This window comes from Chenopodium album, chromosome 11 (assembly GCF_948465745.1).
Source record: "Chenopodium album chromosome 11, dcCheAlbu1.1, whole genome shotgun sequence".
NCBI lineage: Eukaryota > Viridiplantae > Streptophyta > Magnoliopsida > Caryophyllales > Amaranthaceae > Chenopodium > Chenopodium album.
The window spans coordinates 51186562-51212041 of record NC_137844.1 but is presented as its reverse complement, the minus strand read 5'-3'; the positions used below and the strand labels follow the sequence as shown (position 1 = coordinate 51212041).

Sequence of the window (25480 nt, the reverse complement as noted above, 5' to 3'; positions counted from 1 at the left end):
CTTTGTGTACAACAACAATGGGTTTCCCACCAATATGTCCATTCATCATTTGCAACAGGATTCTAATCATTCAATAATTAATTGATTTGTATAATAATTAATTCAATACATTTGTTTGAAGGAAACTAACTGTTTTATGACAGATACCATTTGTAATCAGGATGGTATCCATAATTAAGACCATTACACTGAGTTGTTGGTAGTGTAAAGGTTCCATCAGTCTTTGTTTAAAATCCTACTAACTGTTAAAATGGTAACATCGTGTTATCCCACTATCTGTTATAGTGGTACCATCTGTGTTTCTTTAAAATCCCACTATCTAAGGTGCCTTTATGTCTTTAATGTGACGGACTGATTGCATTATGTATTGCAATCCAAAAAAGTTGTACTGTGTGGATAATGTAATCCAATAGATTCTTTTTACATACATATAACAATAGATTCTTTTTACGTATAACCTCACATTCATCTTATAAATATTATAGACCGCATTCCACAAGACAAGACCACAAGGTTATTCAAAAATGAAACAAAAATGTCGAACCAAATGTCAAAGAATAGATTTCATGCTTGACGGTGGAATTAATACTGGTGAAGTTACCGAAATTTTTGGTGAATCCGGGGTGGGCAAGACCCAGATATGTCTCCAAATGCTATTGACATGTCTTTTGTATCCGGGGGATGGCGGTCTCTATGGATCATCCATATATATACAAGCATGTCCAGTTTTCCCGGCTCAACGACTACACAATCTTAGTGTGCATTTGTGTCCTCCCCAGTCAATTGATGAAAATCCACTTAGCTTGGTGCATGTTAAAAAAATTGATAACGCTGAACAAATATTTCTAGTTCTGAACCAAGTTGAGTTGATGATTCTTAAATCCCATGAAGGATGCAAGCACACTAGGGTTGTTGTTCTAGATTCTATTGCATATTTGTTCAGGCATGAGCACGACAACACATATGAAGGCTTTATGGAGCGTAAACGCATGTTGCAGGCAGTAGCAAGGAAAATGAAAGAAATGGCAAGTAATTATAATCTCGCGTTTATCGTGGTGAACGAGGTTATTGATGTATTCGACAACCACCCTGGTTGCGTTGCGGCCACCGTAAGCACATACAGTTTTGGCCGACAGATAAAGGCCTCGCTTGGCACGTCGTGGGAAAGTATGATTCCAAACAAGATGTTTATTTCCAACCAATACGACAGCAAAAACAAAGCTTGGTACCGAGAATGGATGGTCTTAAAGAGCACGAATAACTCATTGCAAGGCCGACGATGTCCTTTTAGTATTACCAGTGAGGGCTTGGCCTCTTGACTGACAGGGTTCAGTGCAGTTTTGAAAGGGTCTTAACTGTGATTATGATGGTATTACTTTGGTGTAAGATGGTATTAGATGGTAATAGGATAGTAGTAGATGATGATATTAGAGGGGTTTATTGCATAAGGATAGTATTTAATGGTATCAGGATTGTAATAGATGATGGTATTTCGGTGGTGTGAAACGGTATTAGTGTGTACCACAGCAACGTTTATAGTAATTTTCAACTACATTATTGTTTTATTTAGTTATAAGACGCATTAAAACATAATAACACTCAATAAATTGATCAATTAACATACATTAAACGATGTTGGAGTACTAGTACTTAGAGCAACTAGCTTAACATACATTAATTTAAAAATATATAAATTTGCAACTAGCTTAACCATTAGAGCTATTATACAAATTAGTCAACCGTTGTAGTTGCTCTTAAACATCATATACGTTAGACATACCATCTAGAGTGAATACATACCATCTAGAGTGAATACACACCATCAAGAGTGAACATGGAATGAGGGAGGAGAGTGAAAGAGAGTGATGGTTGAACATGGAGTGAGGGAGGAGAGAGAAAGAGTGAAGCCATACCATGTAGTTAAGTAATGGTATAATTACTCACTCCCATCTGAGTCGGTGGTGCAAAAGCTTGTGTCTGAGCTCGAATCTGTGTCACAGAAATCACGCTCAATCAATTTAGCCATAGTAGAATCCATACGAATCTTGTAGTCTTCGGGGTGTAGAGTTATTAAGTACGGGTTTGTAAGTAGGATTTCCATGTTGCTCATAACATCCACACCGTTAGCCTCCATCATCATGTTCTTGAATTTGAGGAATTTGTTATCGTCCACCTGCCACTGAAAATCAAGTCTAAGATTGGTTTCAGAGAAATTCACCCAGTCATATGTGATGCTTATCTTGTCGGCTACATGAACTCCTATACCGCTTTCACCGGAAAACTTCCGGCCTAAAATAATCGTACCCCATTGCCCAGACTCGACTACATTCCCCTCAAGATGTCCAACAACATCCTCCCACCATGCCTCTAATGGCTTAAACATGAGAAGAATTGTTTAAGCCATTTGTACCGACGCTTGTATATCTTGCATTTAATTAGGGTTTCCCTCAACTTTACCATGTCAAAGATGAAAGCCATCTTGTACACGTCCAAGAGGTAAAACATTAAGCAGTATGCCTCCCTTTTGAACTGGTTTGGTTGGCCAAGTTCAAGAAGTGTCAGGTAAGGGTACGTCGGATGCCAACGTACCCCATGAATGGCTTTCGACCCCTTTCCACTCTTAACGGCTTGCTGAAATGCGATAATTAAACTCTTTGATCTCATTTCAAGAGCTAGGGAGCCTATGGTGTCCTTTACATCCCTTTCACCGGATTCACCCATTTCTTCACAAATGTCAAAGTCGTTCATCTTTGCCTTTCCCTTTTCAGCGTATGTGTAGCGTCGAGACATGGACCTTGTTTGCATTCTTTGTGGAGATTTCCCGTCTTTGTTGGGTTTGTTTTTTCCCTAGTCAAAGTCGTTCATCTTTTCCTTTCCCTTGTTATTCTCCATGTTTGCGGTGCTTTAAGTGTTTTAAGTGAGGTAGTAAATGAAAGGGTGTTGCAAGTACACATTTATATAAATGAGTCAGTAAATGAAGGTTATGGCAAGTACAAATATAGGTGGAGGTCTTTAGTTAATATGTTTGTGACTGACACGTGGTATGATAAGCGGTTATTATACTATTACAGGCCGAGATGGTAGGATCATTGAATTGATCCACTCCATTTTTCTCCAGGATGGTATGAAGTATACAATATTAATTACTGTTATAATAACATTAATAGATAATGGGGGTATGATTTTTACACATTAATTTAATTTATGGAAAAAATAGGAGACGTGAAACATACACATTTGGTCAACGAAAACAAGAATTTCCAAATAGATATTAGTACCACTAATGCTTAAACATAATACCAGATCGGTTTAGTAGATTAGTAGATATGATCTTCTACTTCAACTAAAAGAGAACTACAAAGAAATACTAAAAATCTTAAACCACATATAAGGGTAGTGGTGGTGTAGTGGTGTTAAGTAAGGGTAATCGGGATGAAATCTTAAACCACATATAGCACCCGATCCTTTACCACTATAGACGGCAAGTTGAAATGGCCGGATTAGACTGTTTGACCGGTTCTCGAGAACAATTGAGCCGATGGTATTCTTCACATCCCTTTCTCCCGGTTCTTCAAGTTCCTTGCATATATCAAAGTCTTCCAGTTCCGAAAACATGTAATTGTTGTAATCGTTTTAAGTTCAATGGAAAGCAACCGTTTGCATTACTTGATAATATTGTCTTACAAAACTTTACAAAAGGCTTAACATATTGTCTTACAAAACGGTTACAAAATATTGAGCATCATTCATCATATTGTGAAGTCACCTTCTGTTACAACTACTTGTTACAATTACCATAAACTAATGCTTTTGTGATAGACCTTCTGCCTGGGGGTGGTTGTGAAGCTGTACCATTTGCCTGGGAAGAAATACCAACACTTAGTTAGATGGTGTCTACTGAATACCATGTAAACCACCCATAATACGCATACAGTAAATTGAGTAGGATATAATACATTTGAAAATATACAGTACGTACGTGGAAGGAAAGATCTAACAAGTGGACCACGAAGGGTTCTTCTCGATGTTTCGGTGGAGTGACCTGAGGTATTAGTTCGCCCTTCTTCCAAAATACAACAACCCCACCCGGAGATGCTTGAGGCCCAAAAGTATCTGTTTCATAACATGTAGGCAGACGTAGTCTTAACAGAAGGAGGTCCTCAGTAGTATTTCGACTCTCCGTCACAATCAACACCGATGGGTCAAACCGTTTGTAAATTTCCAAAAAGTGTCTGACAAAACAAAGTCGGTTCATCCCCCTAGCGTTCCAACACACAACTTTATTTCCTTTCGGTATGATAGGAGGTGAGTTGACTGTTGGTGATGTAGGAGCTGCCTTCACTTTCACAACATGAAATCGCAACTGAAATTTCTTATAATAAGAATAAAACACTTGTACATGCAAAACTACAGATAAAGTAGCTAGCTCCATGACATGAATAGAATCACTAAAGGAACCAATAAAGAGTGGACAAGTTTTTGTTGGTATGGCATATATACCAATTTGCTCAAACTGGTATGCAGGTGTTGGATCAAATACCGGAAGTAAATTCTCTGGTATTATGACATGCTGGTCAAAATTTAGTGACAAATTATGTAATTCCCACTCCAAGTACCCCCACAAACCCCTATGCAAACCATAAGAATCACATAACAAAGGTAGGTGAACGGGGAGTATGTTAACATTTGGTGGAGGTATGAGCATGCACTTACCCGGAAAGGGGTCTGCATACAACGAAGAAGAAAGCACTCCGACCCGTAAAACATCTACGGGTATCGTATTACCCGACTCAGTATCATCATAACTGGAGTAGTACAATGTGTGGTTTATATTCAGCTCAACCTCACAACTACTAAGGGGCTTTAAGAACATAACATAAGGGGGGTGATATGGAATTCGTCTTGATGGTGAGAGTTGAGTTGACTTAAGTTTCATACATATATTTGGAGATGTATTAGCCATGTTTATAACACTAATTCCAAAAGCATGACATCTAAGTTCTTATTTATACACAAACATTTTAGCATTAAATGCATTAATGCACTCCCAACGACTTGGACCTTATTCTAAACACCATCACTGGTCAGATAAGTCTCTAAAACAGATACCAAACTGAACTACAATGGTATTGCCCTGCAACTATAATGGTGTGCACCATCACCAACTATAATGGTATTCACCTGCGAACACAATAGACTCAAAAACAATAACGAAGGTACTCTTATTCCAATTGACTTAAACATATACCAAGACATACAAAATAAGAGGAAGTCCAAATACATGGGAAATATGAGAGGTGGAAATAAGGAGGGAGTGAATATACACACCTCCTCAGAAAAGGTGGACCTTTTATTAAAAGGATGTAAGGTAATGAAAACAGATCAATCAATCAATAAAAGTAGTGAATATACCATGTGCACACAACTCAATACCATTAAGGATACTAGTGCGTTAAAGTGTGCCTGGTGCACATCTATAGTATACCTACTTCTTTGATATGCCTGTGCCATTACAATGTAAAATGGTATACTAGTGCGTTAAAACTGGTATACCATTTGGCTATAAGTTGGTATACCATTTAACCTGTAATATATAACAACATAGTATGTACTGTAATTACTGAACAAATTAGATTATAATAGTATCTTACTTAGCATAAAACATAACAGACATAATCAACTGCATGCTAAAATCCACAAACAATGTACTATGTAAACCTAACCAAAGAAAATCCACAAACTTATAGTTTGAAACCAAATAAAATCCACAAATCACATCTGAACCAAAGTTTATCTATCTAGGCAGAACACATATTCCAAAACTACAAGACAACTAATCCATCCAACTCGTCCTTCTTTTCATTGCAACTGGAGCGCAAATCCTCGAGAAGAAGTGAAGCCCGGGCAAATTCCATGTCCTGGGAATCAGCACCTCCGTCCTGTGCACAAACAAAACCAAAAACTAAGTTCAACACCACACCAACAATCAACAACTCATAGCCAAAGTCCATACATAACTACAACGACAGCAATGTCACATTTACCACTTGAAACTTAGTTTGAAAACGCTCTGTGCTAGCCTTAATGCAAGCCAACATGATAACCCCACAACTGACACTGTGCAAAAGAGCAAAATAATGTTACTAAAAACAAATTGGACACTGAAAGAGTTGAACAATGTGCGTAGCAGTGGTGAACTCACAGATCAGGCTGGTGCACAACTTCCACGCTTTCGATAGCCCATCCTCCAAAACTACCCTGTACCCAATTCTTGTCATGGGTGGTAATCAACACCTCCATCGCCCCAACCTGGTAACACAAAATGCATCATCTTAAACCACTAAGACATGTGTCTACCAATTTCTACAAGTTTCTACTCAATCACAGACATCAATGTTACACAAATAAAGATACTAAAGACAAGTTATTCTACCAATTTCTTTAAGAAAGGTTCATGTTCCGTAGCAGGGTCAGAGTACATGGAGTCAATTAGCCATATCTTCTGTTCTTTGAAGGAGAACGCAACACACCACCAGTGTTCCCCCATTAGAACAGGGACAAAGATCTGCATAATCAAAATAATTTTCAATACCAATATAATCTCAAAGAAAAACACACTTCATGTTAAAACCACCCCAAATTACCAAGTCCTTACCACAGCAATTTGCTGACTATCCACCCCACGCAATGGGTGTCCATGTTTTTTTGCCAGCGCCGAAGCATCGTCCATGTCTGTCACCAGCTTGATCTGCAACAACAAGTTATTGACTAAATATTCCATATTTATCATTATATCATTTCAAAATGGTTTTCATAAACGAAAAGTTACGTACAGCAAACGCAGGATGGAGCATGGTCCTTTTGCTGTGACCATCATACTTAATACCCCATTCCTTTGTATACAGCTTGGATACCGCAGCCACATACTCCGTCCCTACCCTACGCCGAACGTGCAGCACATTAAGGCAACATTCCTTATCAGCAAACTCCCCTTCACATTCCAACAACACAGGACTGCAATAACAAAATGGATACCTATTATTAGTCCTAACAATTCATTCAACCTAAATGATAACACAAGAGTAGTATACTGTAAGAATACCATCTACTATCAAAGAATACCATCTACTGTAAAATGGTATACCATCTACTATCTTGGTGGTATGTCAACATCAGTGGATGGTATCCTATAGCAACACTAATGCATACTATCAAGTATCAGGATGGTATCATAGATATACAAAGAAAACTAAACAACACTGCAACAGGTATCCACACTAAAATTGAACCATCAAACCAAATATCAAGTATTATCAGTAACATCAACAAGTTATCAAAGCAAATATCAAAGCAAACAATAGTATCAAGTATGGTCACACATATCATTGCAAATATCATCAAAAACCGAAATAGTATCAACACTTTATCATCACATTAATAAAGTATACAAACCTGGAACTTCCAGAGGACCCCAACCGAATCCACTTCAAAAGATTCTGATCAGGTGCCTTCAGCTTAGACAGTCTAGCCCTTCGATTCCCCACAAATTCACCAGATATGACCTTCATCGAAGGCTTCAATGTCCTCTTGCTGTCACTACGCTTTGCCCCATCACCCTTCTGCCCCTCAAAATCATCTTCCGCATCAACAAAATCTTCATCTTTCTTTCCTTCAGGTTCACCCCCATCATTTTCTTTTCCAGTGATTCCTTTTTCACCCAGGACAGTGTTGTCCCTCCCTTTCCCACCATCATCAACTGCAGCATCTTTGGGCACATAATCCAGGACAGTGTTGTCCTTCCCATTCCCACCACTCCCCCCATCATCATCATCATCATCAATAAATTCATACCGCACTCTAGAGGTCACACCCTCAACCACTTCTGAAACCTTCAAAGACACATTCCCAACAGCAACAAAGTCATCCAACTTCGCAAAAGTACCAGAAACAGAGTTGCCAATTTCCCCCTTGTCCAACTCTCGCTCTTTGATTGAGCTTGAGCCAGAGCCAGTTTGATTAGGGGAACGGGAACTACGAACGGGAGACCTTTCCTTCGGCGCACCCCTAACCATAGGTCTGTTGCTTGCTTTCAAAATCTTCTCCAAATTTTTCTCCATCACCTTCTCCATATTCTTCTCCAACGCCTTCTCCATGTGCTTCTCCATGTACATCTCAAATGCCTTCTCCATGTTCTTCTCAAAGATCTTCTCCATTTTCTTCTCCAATTTCTTCTCCATTCTGTCATACATTGGCCTGATCATATCCAATACCTTCAAAACACAACATAAAAACAATATGTTTTAATTTGTTGGTAACATAAAAACAATATGGTATTAGATCTGATGGTATCCTAAAGTACCATCAGGTCTATGGTTGGTACCCCAAGGTAATACTGATGGTAAGGTACCATCAGTATTACCTTGGGGTACCAACCATAGACCTGATGGTGTACCATTACCTACCATCAGGTCTATTACTCCACTTGATGCAGAAACATGGCAGGACATCATGCATGTGTAAGTGAATAACATCATTACACCAAGATTATACCAAAGATAATCTAAAGTACTGAAATCCACTCCAACCAAGATTCTAACCAAAGAATAATTCTTGTTCTCGTTCTAAACCAAAATTGAGATGATTATTGTCACGTTATCAATCTCCTTCAACGAAACCAGATTTAAAGATATTGCCCTTCAAGATATGATTCAAGAAAGAGACTACTCATTCATTTTAATTACAGTAGTCATCATGCATGTGTAAGTTAATGGTATATACAATCACACTCGTATGTCTATAACTAACAGACTACTATCACAAAACTTACACAGTTACACTTAGTAAACATGCTCAAGTCAGAAATATGTATACACTTACACAAAGAACTATCATACTCTATAACCAAAGACAGCAACAAAGTTTACCTCATCGGCAACACGAACTTCTAGCGGCTGGCATGAGTCTCTTCCAACCAATGGATGTCGTTCCCCATATGCTACATCAACAGTCTACAATGAATTCACAAAAAACATAGTAAACAGATTGCTCAGACAACACAATTGCAACAAATTCAATATACAACACATTCACCACCTTCACTTTCCCATAGTTGAGTGATGGGAGCAAATCTACTTGGATTGCAGCAATAAACTTCTTCTCAGTCCACACCTCCGCTCTAGGAAAATGGCCCCAACTCAAAGGAGGCAACGCAAGGTGGTCCAAGTAAAATATCTGCAAAAAAAAAAAATGCACATTTAAACAACAATATAAAAACAAGGGAGAGGTTTTACAATTCACTTATCTACCCTAATACCTGGAGGAATAACACACATCCACCACCACCAGCAGAAAACCCTCTCTTGTTAAGCCTCTTCCTAAAATCTCTCACACAAGTCATCAACCAACTGTGTGCACATGCACACCAATCAAAATACTGCGCACCATCCCCTATTGAAACAGCGGGCAGTAATGATGTAGCTAGGCTCTGGCCATTGGTTGTCGGACATAAGAGTAGTCCCAGCATCGCTACCAAGAACGCCTTCATGAACTCATCCTTGTCATTCTCAGTGTTAATCGGCATTAAAGGGAGCTCATCAACTGCCTGCTGGATCTTAATGTGACATGAACCATCTGGCTTCACCTCACCATAGTGGCTAACTATGGCGTCAACCCTCCCTTGCATGACAGCATTTGTCACTTTAACAGGAACTTGGTTTGTACCCCGAGGAAGGCCAAAAATGCACCTCCACTGCTCAGGGCACAACGGTAGCTCCCTACCATCTCCCGCAGTGAGAACCTTCTTCTCGGGATCAATCCTTGCCATGAGCCAGTAACAGAATCTCCTATCAATCTTGGTTGAAGGCAGATTCACCAAAGTCCCAAACCCACAATCTTGCAGCAACTCTATTTTCTTCTCATCTATTTTCATCGCCTTGATGAGATCAACAAACGCACTCACACGACAATTAAAGTTTGCTGGCTGCAACAATTTCAAAATTTACAGTTTCAAAAGACTAAGTTTATGTTTACACAACACGACAGCAACATACAAATTTCAACAAATATAGGAGCAACATACAAAGTTCAACAAATATAGGAGCACCCTAAATGCATATAACATTCACAAAGAATCAAAACCATGCATTAATTGCATTCAGCATTCAGTAAATCAGTTTTTGTGACAAAGTAAAACTATAACTAGGGCCTTCTACTATCAAAATGGTATACCATCTACTATCTTGCTGGTATGACAACAGCTGTGGATGGTATCCTATAGCAAAACTAATGCATACTATCAAGTATCAGGATGGTATAATAACCATAGATGATATACAAAGAAAACTAAACAATACTACAACAGGTATCCACACTAAAATTGAACCATCAAAGCAAATATCAAGTACCAGTAACATCAACAAGTTATCAAAGCAAAGGTTTGGAGACATTTGCAAAGGTTGCCAGAGGCAAAATCAATTATTCAAAGAAAAAGTAAAGCTACATTTCCTTTTATAATAAATTTGGACACATAATTCATGCAATCTACATTCTAGCAAAGGAAACACCTTACAAACCTAAGTTTTCTGAAAGAGCACATATACCACTTTCAAAATCCAACCCCCACCATAGGCACAAAAAATTGTTACACACATTAAGTAACCAGGAGGCAATATGCAAGGTAAGTGAGCATGTCATTCTGCCACAATCATACATCATATCTCATATACTTATCTACTTTTAATTTCAATAATCATTAGGATGTCATTATGTCATATCTAACAAGGACAGACATTATTCCTTTCTATTCTCTTGCATGTAATTCAGGCAAATTAATGGAAACCAGTCTCTCTTGCATGTAATGGAGTTTTGTAAGTCAAAAACCACAATTCCAGCATATAAAAATAAATAACAGATTATTCCTTTCTATGGTTCATAAACTTTACCTTCCAGCTGCAATTCCTCAGCTGTGTTGCAACTAACAGCCCTCTTTTCTGGCAGTCTCACCTAACGATTGCCCCGTTTGTCCTCCAACAACATACTACAAATAAACACAAACAAAATAATCAACAAAAAAAATAAACTACAACTGACAGTAAACAGGACAATTCATTGACATAATAACTCTTCACCTCATCCATCGTAGCATCTTGTTCTTCAATCACTAAAGGCCTCTGCACTCTTCTCACAACTCTAGGCTGAGGGGGTGGTGGGGGTCTTTGTGGTCTCTGTGCGGGTCTCTGAGGGGGTCTCTGAGGGGTTCTCTGAGAGGGTCTCTGTGAAACGAGTTTTCGCTTCTTATCAGTGTGCTCGGTAACAAAGTACTGTGACTCCACCTCATAGTCACCACCAAACAGGTCATCCTCTGCGTACTGATGTTCCTCAGCATCCACCTCATAGTCTGCATCGTCCGAATCATCATCACCACTAAAGACTTCGTCGTAGTCATTTCCTTCTTCATCGACATCCTCGACAACAAGCGCTTTAAGCTTCCTTTTCTTGCTTTCAACTTGTTCCTCTGCTTGTTTACTAGATGAAGCAGCAGGCGTACCACTTCTAGGTCCTCATAATTTGCTTCAAAGTACACTGCAAAATTCATACAACAAACAGCCAGTTATATATACAATTTTTTCTTCTACATACACATATATACTGCTTAAATTGACTGAAATCAACCACAGGCTAACTACATACCCCCCAATTACTTCTGCATCCTACAGAAGTCTCATTCAACTGCTCCGACATCACTAACTACATTACACCACATGCAAACAAAAAAACCTGAATCAATTTACTACACTTTGGAGGAAAAAAAAAGTCTTTTTAGCTACATACCTACCTAATTCATCATGAATTATCAAACCTATGAGTTCAATAGTATCAATATGCTTCAAAATGGTACATGCGTCCAAATAAGTACTACCAACAAGGTACAACATGGTATCATCTCAAGTCTATTCATAATGGTATCAAACATTTAAACTTTTGGTACAACTACTAATACACTTTCATCTTCAACCAATTTCAACCAATTTCTAATACATTCTAACAGGAATTCAAGCAAACATACACATACTTCAAGTAAATCAGTTGAACTGCATGTAACTTCCCCAACCCAAAATAGCAAAAATCTTTACCCCATCAAACACAACAGTATAAATGCCATAGATTTCACAAATTTCACAAATTTCGCAACATGTAAATTTCAAACATGTTTCACATACAATTCAACAACCACCACAATTTCAAACCAAATCCATAACAATTTTCGAAATGTAAATTTCACATACAATTCAGAAATATCAATTTGCACCGCAACAATTTCAAAGAACCACCACAATTTCATACAAATAAGGTCCATCATTTCAAGCAAAACCATAAAATTCGAAAAATTGGACACAAATTCAAACCCTAACTTTTTACAAAATCATCCCAACAATTTAAGCACATACTACTACTACATTAGTCCAAATATCAAACAATAAACAACATTTCATACAAATATCAAACAATAACAACATATCATTCGAAAATTATTAAACTAGGGTTCATACTTACATTACAAAGAGAGACAAAATCACTGCTACACAAACCCACAGATGAATGCTCCTGGTTTTTCTTCAATCCGACCCCAAATCAACGCTTAAATTTGGAACTTCAACTCCAAATTAGCGGTTTTTTTTCGCCTCCCACTCTCAATCCTCTTCAATCGGTTTTTTAATTTTATTAACTGGTTTTCTCTCTCCTCTGAAATAGGTTTTATTTTCAAAATTTTTGGATTTTTTTTTTTTTTTTAAAATTACAAAACGTGTGCTCAGTGGGGGGGACCACACCCTTTCCAACATCTTTTCTGAGGCAAAATGTGGAATTCCACAAATGCCATTAGTTGAGTCTCTCATGCCTCAACTTAGTTGAGGATGAGAAATGCTCCAAATGGTATAACTGATATTTTAAAAGACATCACAACCTCCTCCCTTGACTTATATAATTGAAAATATATATGGGAAATTATATTTGATGAACTCTAACTTTTTAATTTTTTAAGTGGTAAATGTTTTAAAATTTTATTATCAATGGTAAACCTAAATTTTTTATATTAAATCAACTATAACATAATGATAAATTTTAACAAAGATATAACATAAGCAAAGATAAGTTGCTCAAATGGGTATTGAAGCAATCTCATTACGAGCTAGCCCCAGTTACTCATTTTGAGTAACAACATTTGTTACTCAAATGACACAAATTGTAAATAATTGTAAATTTGACAACATTTAATTATTTTTGTTGCAGACTCATCCTTCTTCCTCCTTCCTTCAACCACCACCATCACAGCCGGTCTTCTTCCCCGTCGACCTCCTCTTCTTCATCCTTTCTCAAGCCCACAACACCGCGACTGAACAAAACAAAAGCTTCCTCGATCTCCACCCATCTCCACCTTCCCCGATCTCCACCCACTTCCCCCGATCTCCACCCACATTGGAACAAAACGAAAACCCTATAAATGAAGGGTGAAATTAAGGGCATGGTCAACCCCAAAGGGAAGGAATGACCATGTCCTCTATTGAAGCTCCCTCAATTGAGATTAATTTTCAAAGATGGCCGAAGAAGTGATGATGGTGATGGTTATTGTAATGTGTTCAGTGGTTGTGATGGTTGTGGTGGTGAAGATGTGAGGTCAGGGTGCAACACCATGGTGATTGTGGTGGCGAAGACTTGAAGTAGAAGAGGAGTGAGGAGAGAAAAAGTTGAATGGTAGTATAGATATTACAATAGTACCCCTTTGAGTAACATATTTTGCTACTCATGTTGAATAACTTGGATTTCCTCATTACATATCTAGCAAACATGAAAAAATTCATTTACAACACAAACCCTTAAAAAACATAAACTTGGTATATTTGTAGAATTGTAGGGAGATTACAGGCACAAGGCTTATTCTATCAATAAAAAAATAAAAAAAATAAAAAGCAGATATGAAGATATAAACTTAAATTTATTTACACATACATCATCTTTACCTATTGCTATGAATTGCATAACAAAATCTTCACTCCTAAAAAGTCTAAACTTCTCCATCTGGACTGTAACGCTTCGATATATCATACTTGCAAAGCGGGCAGGTAGAGTTGATATGTAGCCACTTCTCCACACAAGAGCTGTGGAAATGGTGACCACAAGGAAGCTCTCTAAGCTCAATGCCATCTTCATATGCAGATAAGCAAATGCAACATTCCTGACATAGATTTTAGTTGCATTAAGTCAATAGGTTTATTTAAAATTTCATATATGAACAAGAGATTGCTAAAATCCATTGAAGGAATGCCTATAATTGCAACAAATAACAAGAACAATAACGGCCTGGCCTTCTCTTCTCTTCTCAAAAAAAAAAAAAAAAGGTTTGATGGCTGCCAAAGAAGACATCACCTACGCAGAATACGGGATAGATTACTCCCACAAGGCCACAAAAAGACATTCTTTCCAAAAGATTACACCAACAGATTAGAATAATGACTAAGACAGCCACAGAGAGCAATAATAACAACGGAAAATGAGTAAATGTGTTCTAGTGATAGGGTTGACGTAAACAATGAACTGGTAATAAATTAAGGAAACAAATCAAGAGATAACAGAAGGAAATAGAAAAATACGACTGAAAAGGCAACGAAGGAGCTGAAACAGCTCTACCAAACTGTACATACTCTATAGCCTTCGAGGCTTTATGAGTGAAGTCGTGTTTGGTCACCTATCCCCAATTCTCAGGTCTTCTTCTTTTTATTTAACAAATTGATCTTACTACTCTGAACCTAATCACTAAAGATCGGGGCATCATTTCCTACTGTGTCCATCTTATGTAAACCTAACTTTGTGCTTCATGTTTCCAATGACTGCCACTTTCACTAATTCCAGATTCCAAAGCACCTAATTTTGTAATTCTGTGATTCCTACCCGGGATTCACTTTATGAAAGGTATCCTCACCTCTGCTCTACTTCATTTGTGCTTTATTCTTAACTATCTAGCAACCTAGAATTTTTCACCATACCTAAGTCCACCGGCATTTCTTCAGACCTTCGATTAAAGTTTTAATGAGAACTTTAGGCAATTCCCCATTCAGCCATTACAGTTGCAGTTCAAGATATAACCTTCTACCTTCTGACTCTGCAGTAAGTCCAAAGTTTGAACCTATAGTTCACTGTGGACCTGCCCCAACCATCCTAAAAAGCAATGTAATTAGAAAACATATGCCGAGGAAGACAGTCTTCATTGACACCCAAAAGCATATCCAAAACCAGAACAAAAATAACTTAATTCGACAGCCAAACTGTAATTCATATATTGTTAAGAAACTGTCACTCTTGGTGTCATTAAGAAACAAACGCCCTTCCCTAAGGTTCCTTCCCCAATCATATGTGCGCCCTCGAATTACTTGATTTTTCATTCCAAACACCTCCCCATGACCTCTCTCTCACTCTATTTGCTGTATGGACCGTATCACCCGACTTCTCTGGAATTACAAAACAACTACTTAATTCCTCTTAAACCAGAGACAAATCCTTCCAACACTCTCCAGATAATTTTGATGACAGTTAAATTTAATTCCAAAACGAGCCAAAAATAGAAGGAAAAATTCACTTGACATTGAACTAATTATCTTATCTTATAAAACAAAAAGGCAAGTGTCACTAAAGGAAAGCTAACAGATGAAGAAACTTTGTTCCAAAAATATCTTATCTTAAAAAACAAAAAGGCAAGTGTCACTAATATCTTATTAAGTTTACACGTTCATACACACACTACCACAATCCCAATCTTTATAACTTTGCACTGACAAACTTAGCTTTCACTCTACAGCATAGGATTGGTTAAGAACTTAAAATTGTAGCAGAGATTTAACATGATCCTGGGAGCAGCATGGTTCCTACAGTGGCAGTTACTAAAAGGGCCTAAGGAAGACTCTTGTGTTGGTGCATTACTCTTACATCACAAGTTAAACTTACCCTTTGGTGTGCAATTAGGAAATAAGCATACAAAAATTCTAGGAATGTCAAGTAGATAACATAGAAAGTAAGATGACATAGAAATGGTATGTTAATAATAAAACATACAGCATCTTCTGCATTAAGAGTACGTTCAATAGGACATTCTGTTCCACACTCCTTCATTATCCCTCCACTTGGTTCTTCTGTTTCCTCATCATTTTTATTCTTGCTATCATCCCTGTGGAATGTATATTTTTTTAGGAGATCAATATCTTCTTTGGATGCTCCTGCCTGCTTCAAACCACAGCAAATTTATCACAATTGGGAATATATAGAAAAGAAGAACATGCCAAGTGAACTAGTAACAGCAATAGATTCCAGCAGCAGCAATAGCAGAAAGTTCTAGTTCATGAATTTGGCCTATCATCTTATGATTAGCAACAGCAAAAACCATTATATCACGATTAAAAGTTATCCACTAATTAAGTAAAGACATTCATAGCAACTTTAAGCATTTTGTAACGTTTCACTTAACCACTGCTGTAATATTTGAAAGGAAAGCAATAAAAGATGAGATTTTTAGGGAAGTAGGCAGCTATTTCATTGATTAAAGGTTGAGTCTTGCAAACAAGGTGGCTTGAGGCCACTACTCTCTCTCTCTCTAGTACCTTGAGGGTACATCTCTCCACACTCTAGGAATTAAAATTTACCAGCTACCTAGCACACTCCTACCCCCCCTTTACTTATATGTACACAACCATCAAAAAGAGAGAGAGACAAAATTGCAGCTGTCACACTGGGAGAGGATACTGCCAGCCTTCACAGCAATCATAGGCAGCTCACTGATTTGGTGGCTCATTCCCTGATGGTCCTTGTTGCTGTCCTTTCTTCCTTCTGCTCTCATAGGTGACCCAGCCCTTGTTCCTGTTGCTCAATGCATTCGTTGCACATTTGGCCTATCATCCTATGATTACCTCAAATAGGACATAAGAAGAAACCTAGCAGATTCTTGCTTTAAATTAAATGGTCGAAGCTATTGTGTGAAACATGACATCTAGTTTAGGCTACAGAATACAATTGGCATAGGCTCTAGACTTTGGTACTCAGCATGAGTTGAGAACTATAAAAGGCTCTACATCTTGCAAGTACATAGACTTGGACTTCTGAGTAGGCACAACATGGTAGCTACTCAGAGGCAGAAACGGGACTATATAGATGATTTCAAAGCGGAAAAAAACAAAAAACAAAGGCAGCACGTTCGTAGAAAACAAGCAACCTCAAACGTTTGAAGTACTCAATTGAAAATTTAACATTATATGAGTTATATCAGCCCATAGCTTGTCCAGATGACATAGGACCAGTGTGTAAAAAATCTCTAGTACAGGAATACAGGGAACAGGTTAAGAATTTCAACCAGGGTATTCTTGGCGGTCACTGCAGATGAGATTTGTCCTGAAAATGAGTGAAATTTAATAATATCCAGTGATTGTAATGACAAGAATGAAATATTGGCTCCAAATGCTAATTTGTGAGGCATAAATTTCGATATTAGTGATGCAAGAGGCCAAAAGCTTTAAAGGTGATCGGAGACTCAGTTGATAAAGCATCACTCACTTACCATCCTAGTAGGCTTTTACCACATGTTTTGGAAATAAGGTGGGCAAGAAAATTTTAAAGTTTTGCAAAAAAGGGGTGCAACACGCGGATTACCCAGGTCACCCATCCTAGTACTACTCTCACCCAAACTTATTTAATGTAATGACAATGAACTAAAAGTTGGCAAACAAGCATTTTAGATGATAAAAAAAGAACTAAAATAAATAAATAAATAAAATTAGTTCACAATTACTAGTTGTAGTTTATTACCGTAGGTATTTAAGAAAGTCAAGTCCTACTTCTAAATTCTATTACGTTTTACGAATAACAAATGGCAGTATATTTACCTTATTACATGATATAAGTTTTACACACACAGTGGGAGTTTCCATGTTCTAGTAGGTGTTACTCTTAATTTTCGTTTATTATTTTAGTTAGTAAACCATACTTAAGGCTTGATAGTTCTATTGTTCAAGGGCTTTTTTGACCTAGAAAAGCGTGTTAATTACTTGCTCATCAGGCATATGTTTTAGGTTTGTTTCACATTCGACCTAATTATAGAATGTCCTAAATGGTCCGCTCGTTGGATCCACAATCTAACATCAATACTTGTTAACCCCATCTGAGACAATAACCACAAAAAATTTGCATTCAGGTACAACTACAAATGGATCAATTTGGACACTAATACATTAGTGGAACCTGCATAGTGACACGCATTAATTCCGATTGATTCCTGTCTTAACCCAACCTTTTTGTGGAGTCGGCCTAGGAAACTCTGTGGACTAAAAGTCACCATTGCAATAAGATCCCAAAGTCATAAGAAGAGAGGAGCCAGGGCCCTTATCAAGTCACCATTGTCCATGCTTTAAAGGTCCATCCTCAAATTATACAATAACAACAATCAAAGCCTAAATCCAAAATATTGCATCAGTTACATTAACCAAAATTTGTCTCCAATACATGCCAACCATGATCCTTTCCTTCCATTCCCTTCTACTCGAGCAATATGCAATTGCAAACCCAGCTTCTACATGTCCTCAACTCCTTCCATCCAAAATATCTTTGGTCTCCCCTGCCTTATATTACCTTCAATATCCGCAACTCCAACTTACCTCCTAATATCTTCATTTCTAATTCTATCTTTTAAAGTGTTCCAACTTATCCATCTCAACATACCCATCTCTACTATTCTCATGATCTCATCTTCCTCATATGATCCTTCCTAAACATTCTGGCCCACATAAGAACATTCGTCCAATAGACGGCTGATAAAAAATTCCTTTAACTTCAAAAGTATGCTTCAGTCACGCAATACCTCTATTTGAGCCAATCAGACTTAATCATGTGGGTTACATGTTACATCTTAATTAATTCCTCCAAAAAAATAGGCCCAAGGTATTTAAAACACTCACTCATGGCACATCCCTAACATCCAATGTTACTAGTCCCCATTTGAATTCCTTGTAATGCTAAAACTACATTACATGCAGTCGAGCTATAACTTAGTCTAAACTCCAAAGTTTCTAACTTTTGTCTCCATTGCTCCAATTTGGCATTAACACCAACTCTGAAATCATCCACCACTACAATATCATTGGCAAACAAATACACCAAGTTTTTTCACCTTGGATAGATTTCAATAATTCACCCTAATATCATAATTTTTTTTTAATAATAATCTATGAAAGGGAATGTTGAATAAAGTGAACAATAGCAAAGTATACATCATATTCAAACAATTAACAACAAATCATAGCCTCACGAGGAACTCAATCTCCCGTGCTGAGCTCTACACCCTCTCTTAATCCATTATCCTACACAGTCGAAGCTCTTAATAATATATAAAAGCAAAAGCCAACACACAAGGAGCAATCAGCTCCCAATCACTAGAACTCCCTTTTCTGCAAAATACATCACTTTCAGCTTGCCAAATTTAATAAACAGCAGCACTGATACCCAACAGTGTCCCAGACACTTTGCAAGCAAGAGTCAAGCCTATCTCTTCTTACATATCCGCCCATTGACAGCCTAGAGTCCTAGACCTAGTTTAGGACAGTTTGCAACAAGAATGCCAAGAAGCAAAGATAAAAATACCATGCAGCCATTTATGAAAAAAATTCAAAGGCAAAAAGAAACATTCTAAGCTTCTGCTACTTTGTAACAAAAAACAGCTTAACATGGGACACTTCATCCTTGGAAAGTAGCTATTGTGGACATTGTGACATGTCAACCAAGATGGGAATACCTAAGGATTTTGAGGTGGTGCCAAGCATGAGTAACCAGAGTATACTCCCATATGTACTTGCAGGGTCACAAAAACAGGAGGCCAAATATGAAAATAAGAGTAAAGCACTCAAATTAAGACTGAGAATGAGGCAGTTATAATCCTGACGGAGCTCCTATGCTCCATTGAAAACTTAGAGACTTACTTGATGAGAGAAAGATACAAAATCAAGCTACAAGCTTGATAAAAGTTCTGTCACATTATAGTCATGAAAACACATTAGTTATCAAAAGTATGCTTAGCATGAGGAGAATCAATATAGGAGATAGTAGAAGCCAATCACCTACAAATAAGGGTACAACCCTCCCCTTTAATCATAAACTACCCCCAAAATGAGGTTGATAACTCTATGTTCAAGCACCTGACCTCTACTCATGTGCAACCTCCATAATTTGAGACCTGCTATACTCCTTGAATACTTTCCCTCAATCCAATCACCAAATAAGATCACCTAAAGAAGTAAAGCTATATTTACAGGCCACAGGAATGTAAATTACTAATAAAATCAAACACTTGAATTCGGCAGCTTGCCTTTATGGCAACTTTTGAAGGTGCTCTGGCTAGAAAACAATGATAATCTATCAAGCTCTTTAGAAGTGTCTTTCATTCACCTGTCTTGGGGGAAGGTTTATGTGAGTCGTGTTTAAGAAAATAAGCAACTAACAATCAATCAATCAAAGCCTTAATCCTATAAGTGGGGTCGGCTACATGAACCAAATTTGATTATTCCGTGTGGTCATCCACAAAAATCTTCTTCCTCCATCCCTAAATAAGCAACTAACACAACAATAAATATCAAGAAAAGGTACCAAAACTTTCAATACACCCAAAACATGCAAAATATCACCCCTTATCAAGCAGAAAATTAATAATGCCGGTAATTATTTTGCAAAGAGCATGTCTCGCGCAAACTTCCCATGAGACAGTCTAATAGAAGAATTGGAGTTTGTGTTAACATCAAGGAATAAGCAGGCCATTTGTAAAGTAAAAACTAAACTGAGGAACAAGAAAAAAGCATGATAGAGAGTTACCCGATCTGCCAAAACATATAAGATAGCAATAATACATGGAAGGCAACAACAAACTGCAGCAGCTATAACAGACGCCAGGGCCACGCAGAAGATGACAAAAAACAGATCGAGAACCAAGAATGCTATGCAAAGCCTGCAAGCTCCATCACAAGGTGAAAGTAAATATCATACTCAGTATTACTTAACACCTCATTTCCAAACTCTAACAAAAGAATGAATCTGAACCAGAGCATACCAGTAAAGCGTGGGGGAGTCTTGCTGCAAGCCTTGGCCACCCACACATATCCAATAAAATCCAAGTATCCACCACATAAATGAAAACAATGTATTTGCAGATTCCAAATGCTTTATCTTGGTACTGCAAAAGAAACCACAAGCAAAGTGCATTTTTTAAAAGTGCTTAATAATCCAATATAACCCAATCTCTCACTTACCAAAATAAAATAAAATAAATCAACTATAAAGAATAGTACAATGACTATAGAAAATAAGTAAATAACTCTTAAAGTCCAGTTGTGTAATAGATCTTCCTCTATAAGTATGAAAATAATAAAGGAAAAGAAAATCAAAAAAATTTGAGCAGAATTTAGTCAATTTACTACTGCCACAGGCTTATTGGCTCAATGTCAATGTATTCTTTCTGTTCAAAAATGTATCACCACCATTGAAGATACAATTTGACAGGATCAGAATTTAAGAATCAACGTCCATAGAGTGACAATAGTGAGAAAAAAGTCTAAACGAAGTCACAAAATCCCTGTGGACAGGCAACATACATAAATCCATCTTCCACCATTGTACAAAGCCGAAACATCCACATAAATTTAGAGCCAGGACATCCCTTACACCTTTGTCCACATGTTTTGAACCTTCCTTTCTCAAGTAATATATATTCAGTTAAAATCAGTTTTGGTGGGCTTAAAAATAAAAGTTTTGATTAGTATAATGGAAAAAGATACATGCAGCCCACATATAAGAAGCTAAAAATGGAAAGAAAAGACAATAAATAAACATTTATTACACCGATTTACTCGTGAATTGTCGATAAATTCCCAACTTAATACTAAAAAAGGAAGTATATTAAATGCTTATGCGCAGCCCTAAGGGCTGCATATAGTATTACCCTAGTATAATTCAATTTGAAATAAATGAAAGAATTAATTTGTTTAACAAAAATCAGTTTTAATCAAGAAAATATAGTCAATCGGTAAAAATATTACAGTAAAGTAAAGATCAATAAATATTTAAAAAAAAAAAAAGAGCCTTTCTTTAGTTTATCTTCCCACATAGTATAACTTGGCAGCTAGCACACATCTCACTACATTCATTCCTCTCATAGATTTCTTTCGCGATGCTTTACAAGGGTCTAAAGACAATCTTAACTCTCAAAGAAGAAGCAGCTCCTCTTATGCCATAATATATAATTAGAACAATTTCTAGTATTCATATCTCACAACCCTTAACATACACGCATACACGCGGATGCCACCTAGCTTAATTGCTTAAGGCAAAACCTAAGAATTAGAACCAAATATGTTTTACATCATTGTCCTTTGTGGATCTCCTACATCAAATGGAAAAAATCTCCAAAAAAAAATAACCTGAGCTCCATCTAATTGATCTCGGAGATATACATTTAATGCAAATCAAGGGATTATTTTGAAAGAAAATCAAGAAAAAAAAATACAAAAATGTGCCCGAAATGATTAAAAATAACATCGTCATACTTAACTTCTCTTTCAAAATTTATTGGCCAATATGATACAGATAATACAATTTGCATCATACTTTCTCCATTTTACTAAAATTGCAACACTTTGATACTTTCGGACATTAACACTTTTCATATTTGCAACCCGTCTCAAGATATATTTTCACACCATCAACATTTCATAATTTTTACAAATTGATGATTAGAAATATTAATCATTTAAATTGTGCGTTGGCAAACATGAAAAATGAGATGTGTCAAAGGAATTAAGGAAGTATGTTCCAAACTTACTCTTTGTATAATCACATAGATTATAAAACCACGTTTCTTGCAAGTGTTGCAAACTTTGCAATTTTAGTGAAACAAAGGAAATAAACACATACCATTGTAGACTCATAATTACTAATTACTAAATAGTAAATATATAGGCACAAAATCTCGATATGTTATGAATAGCATCCACACATTTCTCAGCTTATAGTTTATTTCACAACTAAAGTTAGTGCACATTAAAAAATATGATCATCATCATATGGTAATCTCACCACATACCTCCAAAAGACAACTATAATAATCAAATGCTTCCTAAATTCCAAACAGATAATACAATCATAATTAAGAAATAATCACCTGGATTCCTCAAAGTAATCATCACGGCCGTGCTCAACAGCATTCCGAACCCTCCTCCGACGGCGAAACTCAACACAAACACAGAAAACATGGAGAAGACACTGAAGAGCATAACCAGCAATCCAAACCCTAAGAGGAAGACGAAGAGAATCCGACCAAGTGAGAAAAAGCGCAGCAGAAGCAGCTAACACAAAGGCGGAATTCCAAGCAGCATCAAGCGCAACAACAGGGGAAGAATAAGCCCAATCAATTTGTCTCTCTTCGATCTCCTGTGCCGCCGTTTCTCTTACCGCCATTGATGGAGCTCGCATCGACCTTCTTCCGCCGCTTGCGCGCCGTATCATCCGCGCTGCGTGGCGGAGCCCTTGCGCTCTCATCGTCGCCGGTAGGTCGGGGGTTACCGGTGACAGAAACGGCGTCGCATCGAGGCTTGACATTTGGAGGTTTGAAACGGTGTCGTTTGATGGAGTGTGGAATTTTCTGGGACACTTAAATTATTATTTTTTTTTATTTAAAATTTTGAAATAAAGGGTTTTTGGGTTTTAGTGTTCGAGTGATGGAGTTTTGGGTTGGGTGGTTGGTGTGGTGGGGTCTATTGTTCGGGGGATAGGGTTGCATTCATGTAGATGACGACGATGGGGGTTAAGTGTAATGTGATTTATGTGATTTGGATCTTTATTGCAAATTTTCAATTCTTTGTTTGTTAATCTTGGGCACTATGAAAGCGCCGCCTTTCTTTTTTTAGAAAATACAAGTTTATCTTCATCATAAACAAAATTTGTTTATTTATAGGTATATACGTCATTTTATGCATTTGAGTAGGGACTCTTATGTCATTTTAACTGTAAAAAAAATTTAACAGTATATTTTCAGGCTTACGGTGTAAATTGAAGGAGAGGCAACAATGAAGAACATCAATGGAGAAATTCACTAAACAAAATCAAGCTCAAAGCAAGTTTCAATAGAGGTTATGGTTACCCCTATTCTTTGGGGTTGACTATACCATTAATTTCACTCGTTTTCATAGGGTTTTCGTTTTTATTTGGCGGCGAAGTCGCCGTCATTGTTGACGGAAGGTGGTGTCGACCTTGTCGGTGAAAGCTGATGTCAGAGCTGTTAAAAATGGCGGTACTTATGGTGACAATGGAAGGAGGAAGAAGGAGATAGTAGATAGCTTTAATGGAGGTTGAAGCTTTTGATGGAGGACGTTAACTTGAGTGACATCAGCATGATGTGTAAGGTAGGTATGGTTCAAGTTATTTACGAATTGACCATTAGATAAACAATATATGTTCGATGATAAATGGGAGCTCCCCCGCTTTTTTAATACACGTTCCATAATACCTATATGGTTTAACATACGGCTATCTCACATGATGATATGAAATATTTTTCTGTTTTTTTTACTCTACTTACCAATATTTCAAACAAAGTAAGGTTTAGATAAAATAAGTTTTTAAAATCAGTTTCATGTACAATAATAAGATAATGTTTTCAATTGAATTTCACTTATCTTTTTATCCTATTAATTTAACTTTTTTTTTTTATGCAAATGAGGGCCAAGCCCATTTATTCAAATTTAACTTCTCTTATCTTAACATATTAGCCTCATTTTTTTTAATCTAAATATATTAGTCCTTATCTTATCTTATACTCCCTCCGTTCCCAAATAATAGTCCCTTATGGGTAAATTTTAGTCCCAAAATGTTCACCCCATTTGCTTTTTCCAACAACCATTAATATTAATTTTTACCAAAATTTTCTCCAATTTGCAACAATATTTGTGCAAATTTAAATTTTCCATGTAAATTTTGTTTTCTCATGTACTTTTATTACTTTCTCTCTCTACTTTTTTGCATACCCAATGTCAATTTACTTTTTCAATGTACTTTTACTATTCTTATTTGTGTTTATTAATTCCAGTGAAAAATGCCCATAAAAGACTATCATTAAGGGACAGAAGGAGTATAAACTAATTTGAACTTATTAGACGTACATGAAGTGGAAATCAGGGGAGGAAAATTGATCTTAAATCTTATAAATCAATTTCATACTTGCATGACTTAAGTGTGTTTAACCGACACATAGTTTTAAGAATGTGGGTTGAATGGAGTAAAATATTGTGTAGTAGTGTAGAAACTAATTGCAAACTAACTCAAAAAATGGCAAAAAAAAAATCATTTAATGAGAGCACAAATAACAAGGAAAAAGTTAGGGGCATTGTAGGAAATTCACTGTACAACCAAATAC

General features: G+C 36.9%; 2 protein-coding genes across 3 annotated transcripts; one reads left to right on the top strand and one right to left on the bottom strand.

The window, feature by feature from the left end:
* Positions 1–524: 524 nt before the first annotated feature.
* Positions 525–1319, top strand: LOC145566802 (DNA repair protein XRCC3 homolog). Its single transcript, XM_081626105.1, has one exon. It carries the CDS (start codon positions 525–527, stop codon positions 1317–1319), a length of 795 nt encoding a protein of 264 aa, XP_081482231.1.
* A 12513-nt stretch (positions 1320–13832) lies between these two features.
* Positions 13833–23845, bottom strand: LOC145567702 (E3 ubiquitin-protein ligase At4g11680-like). Of its 2 annotated transcripts, none has more exons than XM_081627057.1 (5): positions 23231–23845; positions 21125–21247; positions 20890–21022; positions 16102–16269; positions 13833–14230 (listed from the first exon to the last, which is right to left on the bottom strand). In XM_081627057.1, the coding sequence occupies exons 1-5, from the start codon at positions 23665–23667 to the stop codon at positions 14060–14062; spliced, it is 1032 nt and encodes a 343-aa protein (XP_081483183.1). In that variant the 5' UTR covers positions 23668–23845; the 3' UTR covers positions 13833–14059. The 2 variants fall into 2 exon arrangements, with proteins under 2 accessions (XP_081483183.1, XP_081483184.1); XM_081627058.1 differs by having other exon boundaries at positions 16102–16266; positions 23231–23843.
* Between the last annotated feature and the right edge of the window lie 1635 nt (positions 23846–25480).

Bases quoted from the DNA above. Each gene is read 5' to 3' on its own strand.
- LOC145567702 (XM_081627057.1), bottom strand. From the start codon at position 23,667: ATGTCAAGCCTCGATGCGACGCCGTTTCTGTCACCGGTAACCCCCGAC. The intron at 21,248-23,230 runs GTGATTATTTCT...TTTCTTTTGCAG, and splicing joins GATTACTTTGAGGAATCCAG to TACCAAGATAAAGCATTTGG. The intron at 16,270-20,889 runs GTAACTCTCTAT...TGTGGTTTGAAG, and splicing joins TATATGTTTTGGCAGATCGG to CAGGCAGGAGCATCCAAAGA.
- LOC145566802 (XM_081626105.1), top strand. From the start codon at position 525: ATGAAACAAAAATGTCGAACCAAATGTCAAAGAATAGATTTCATGCTT.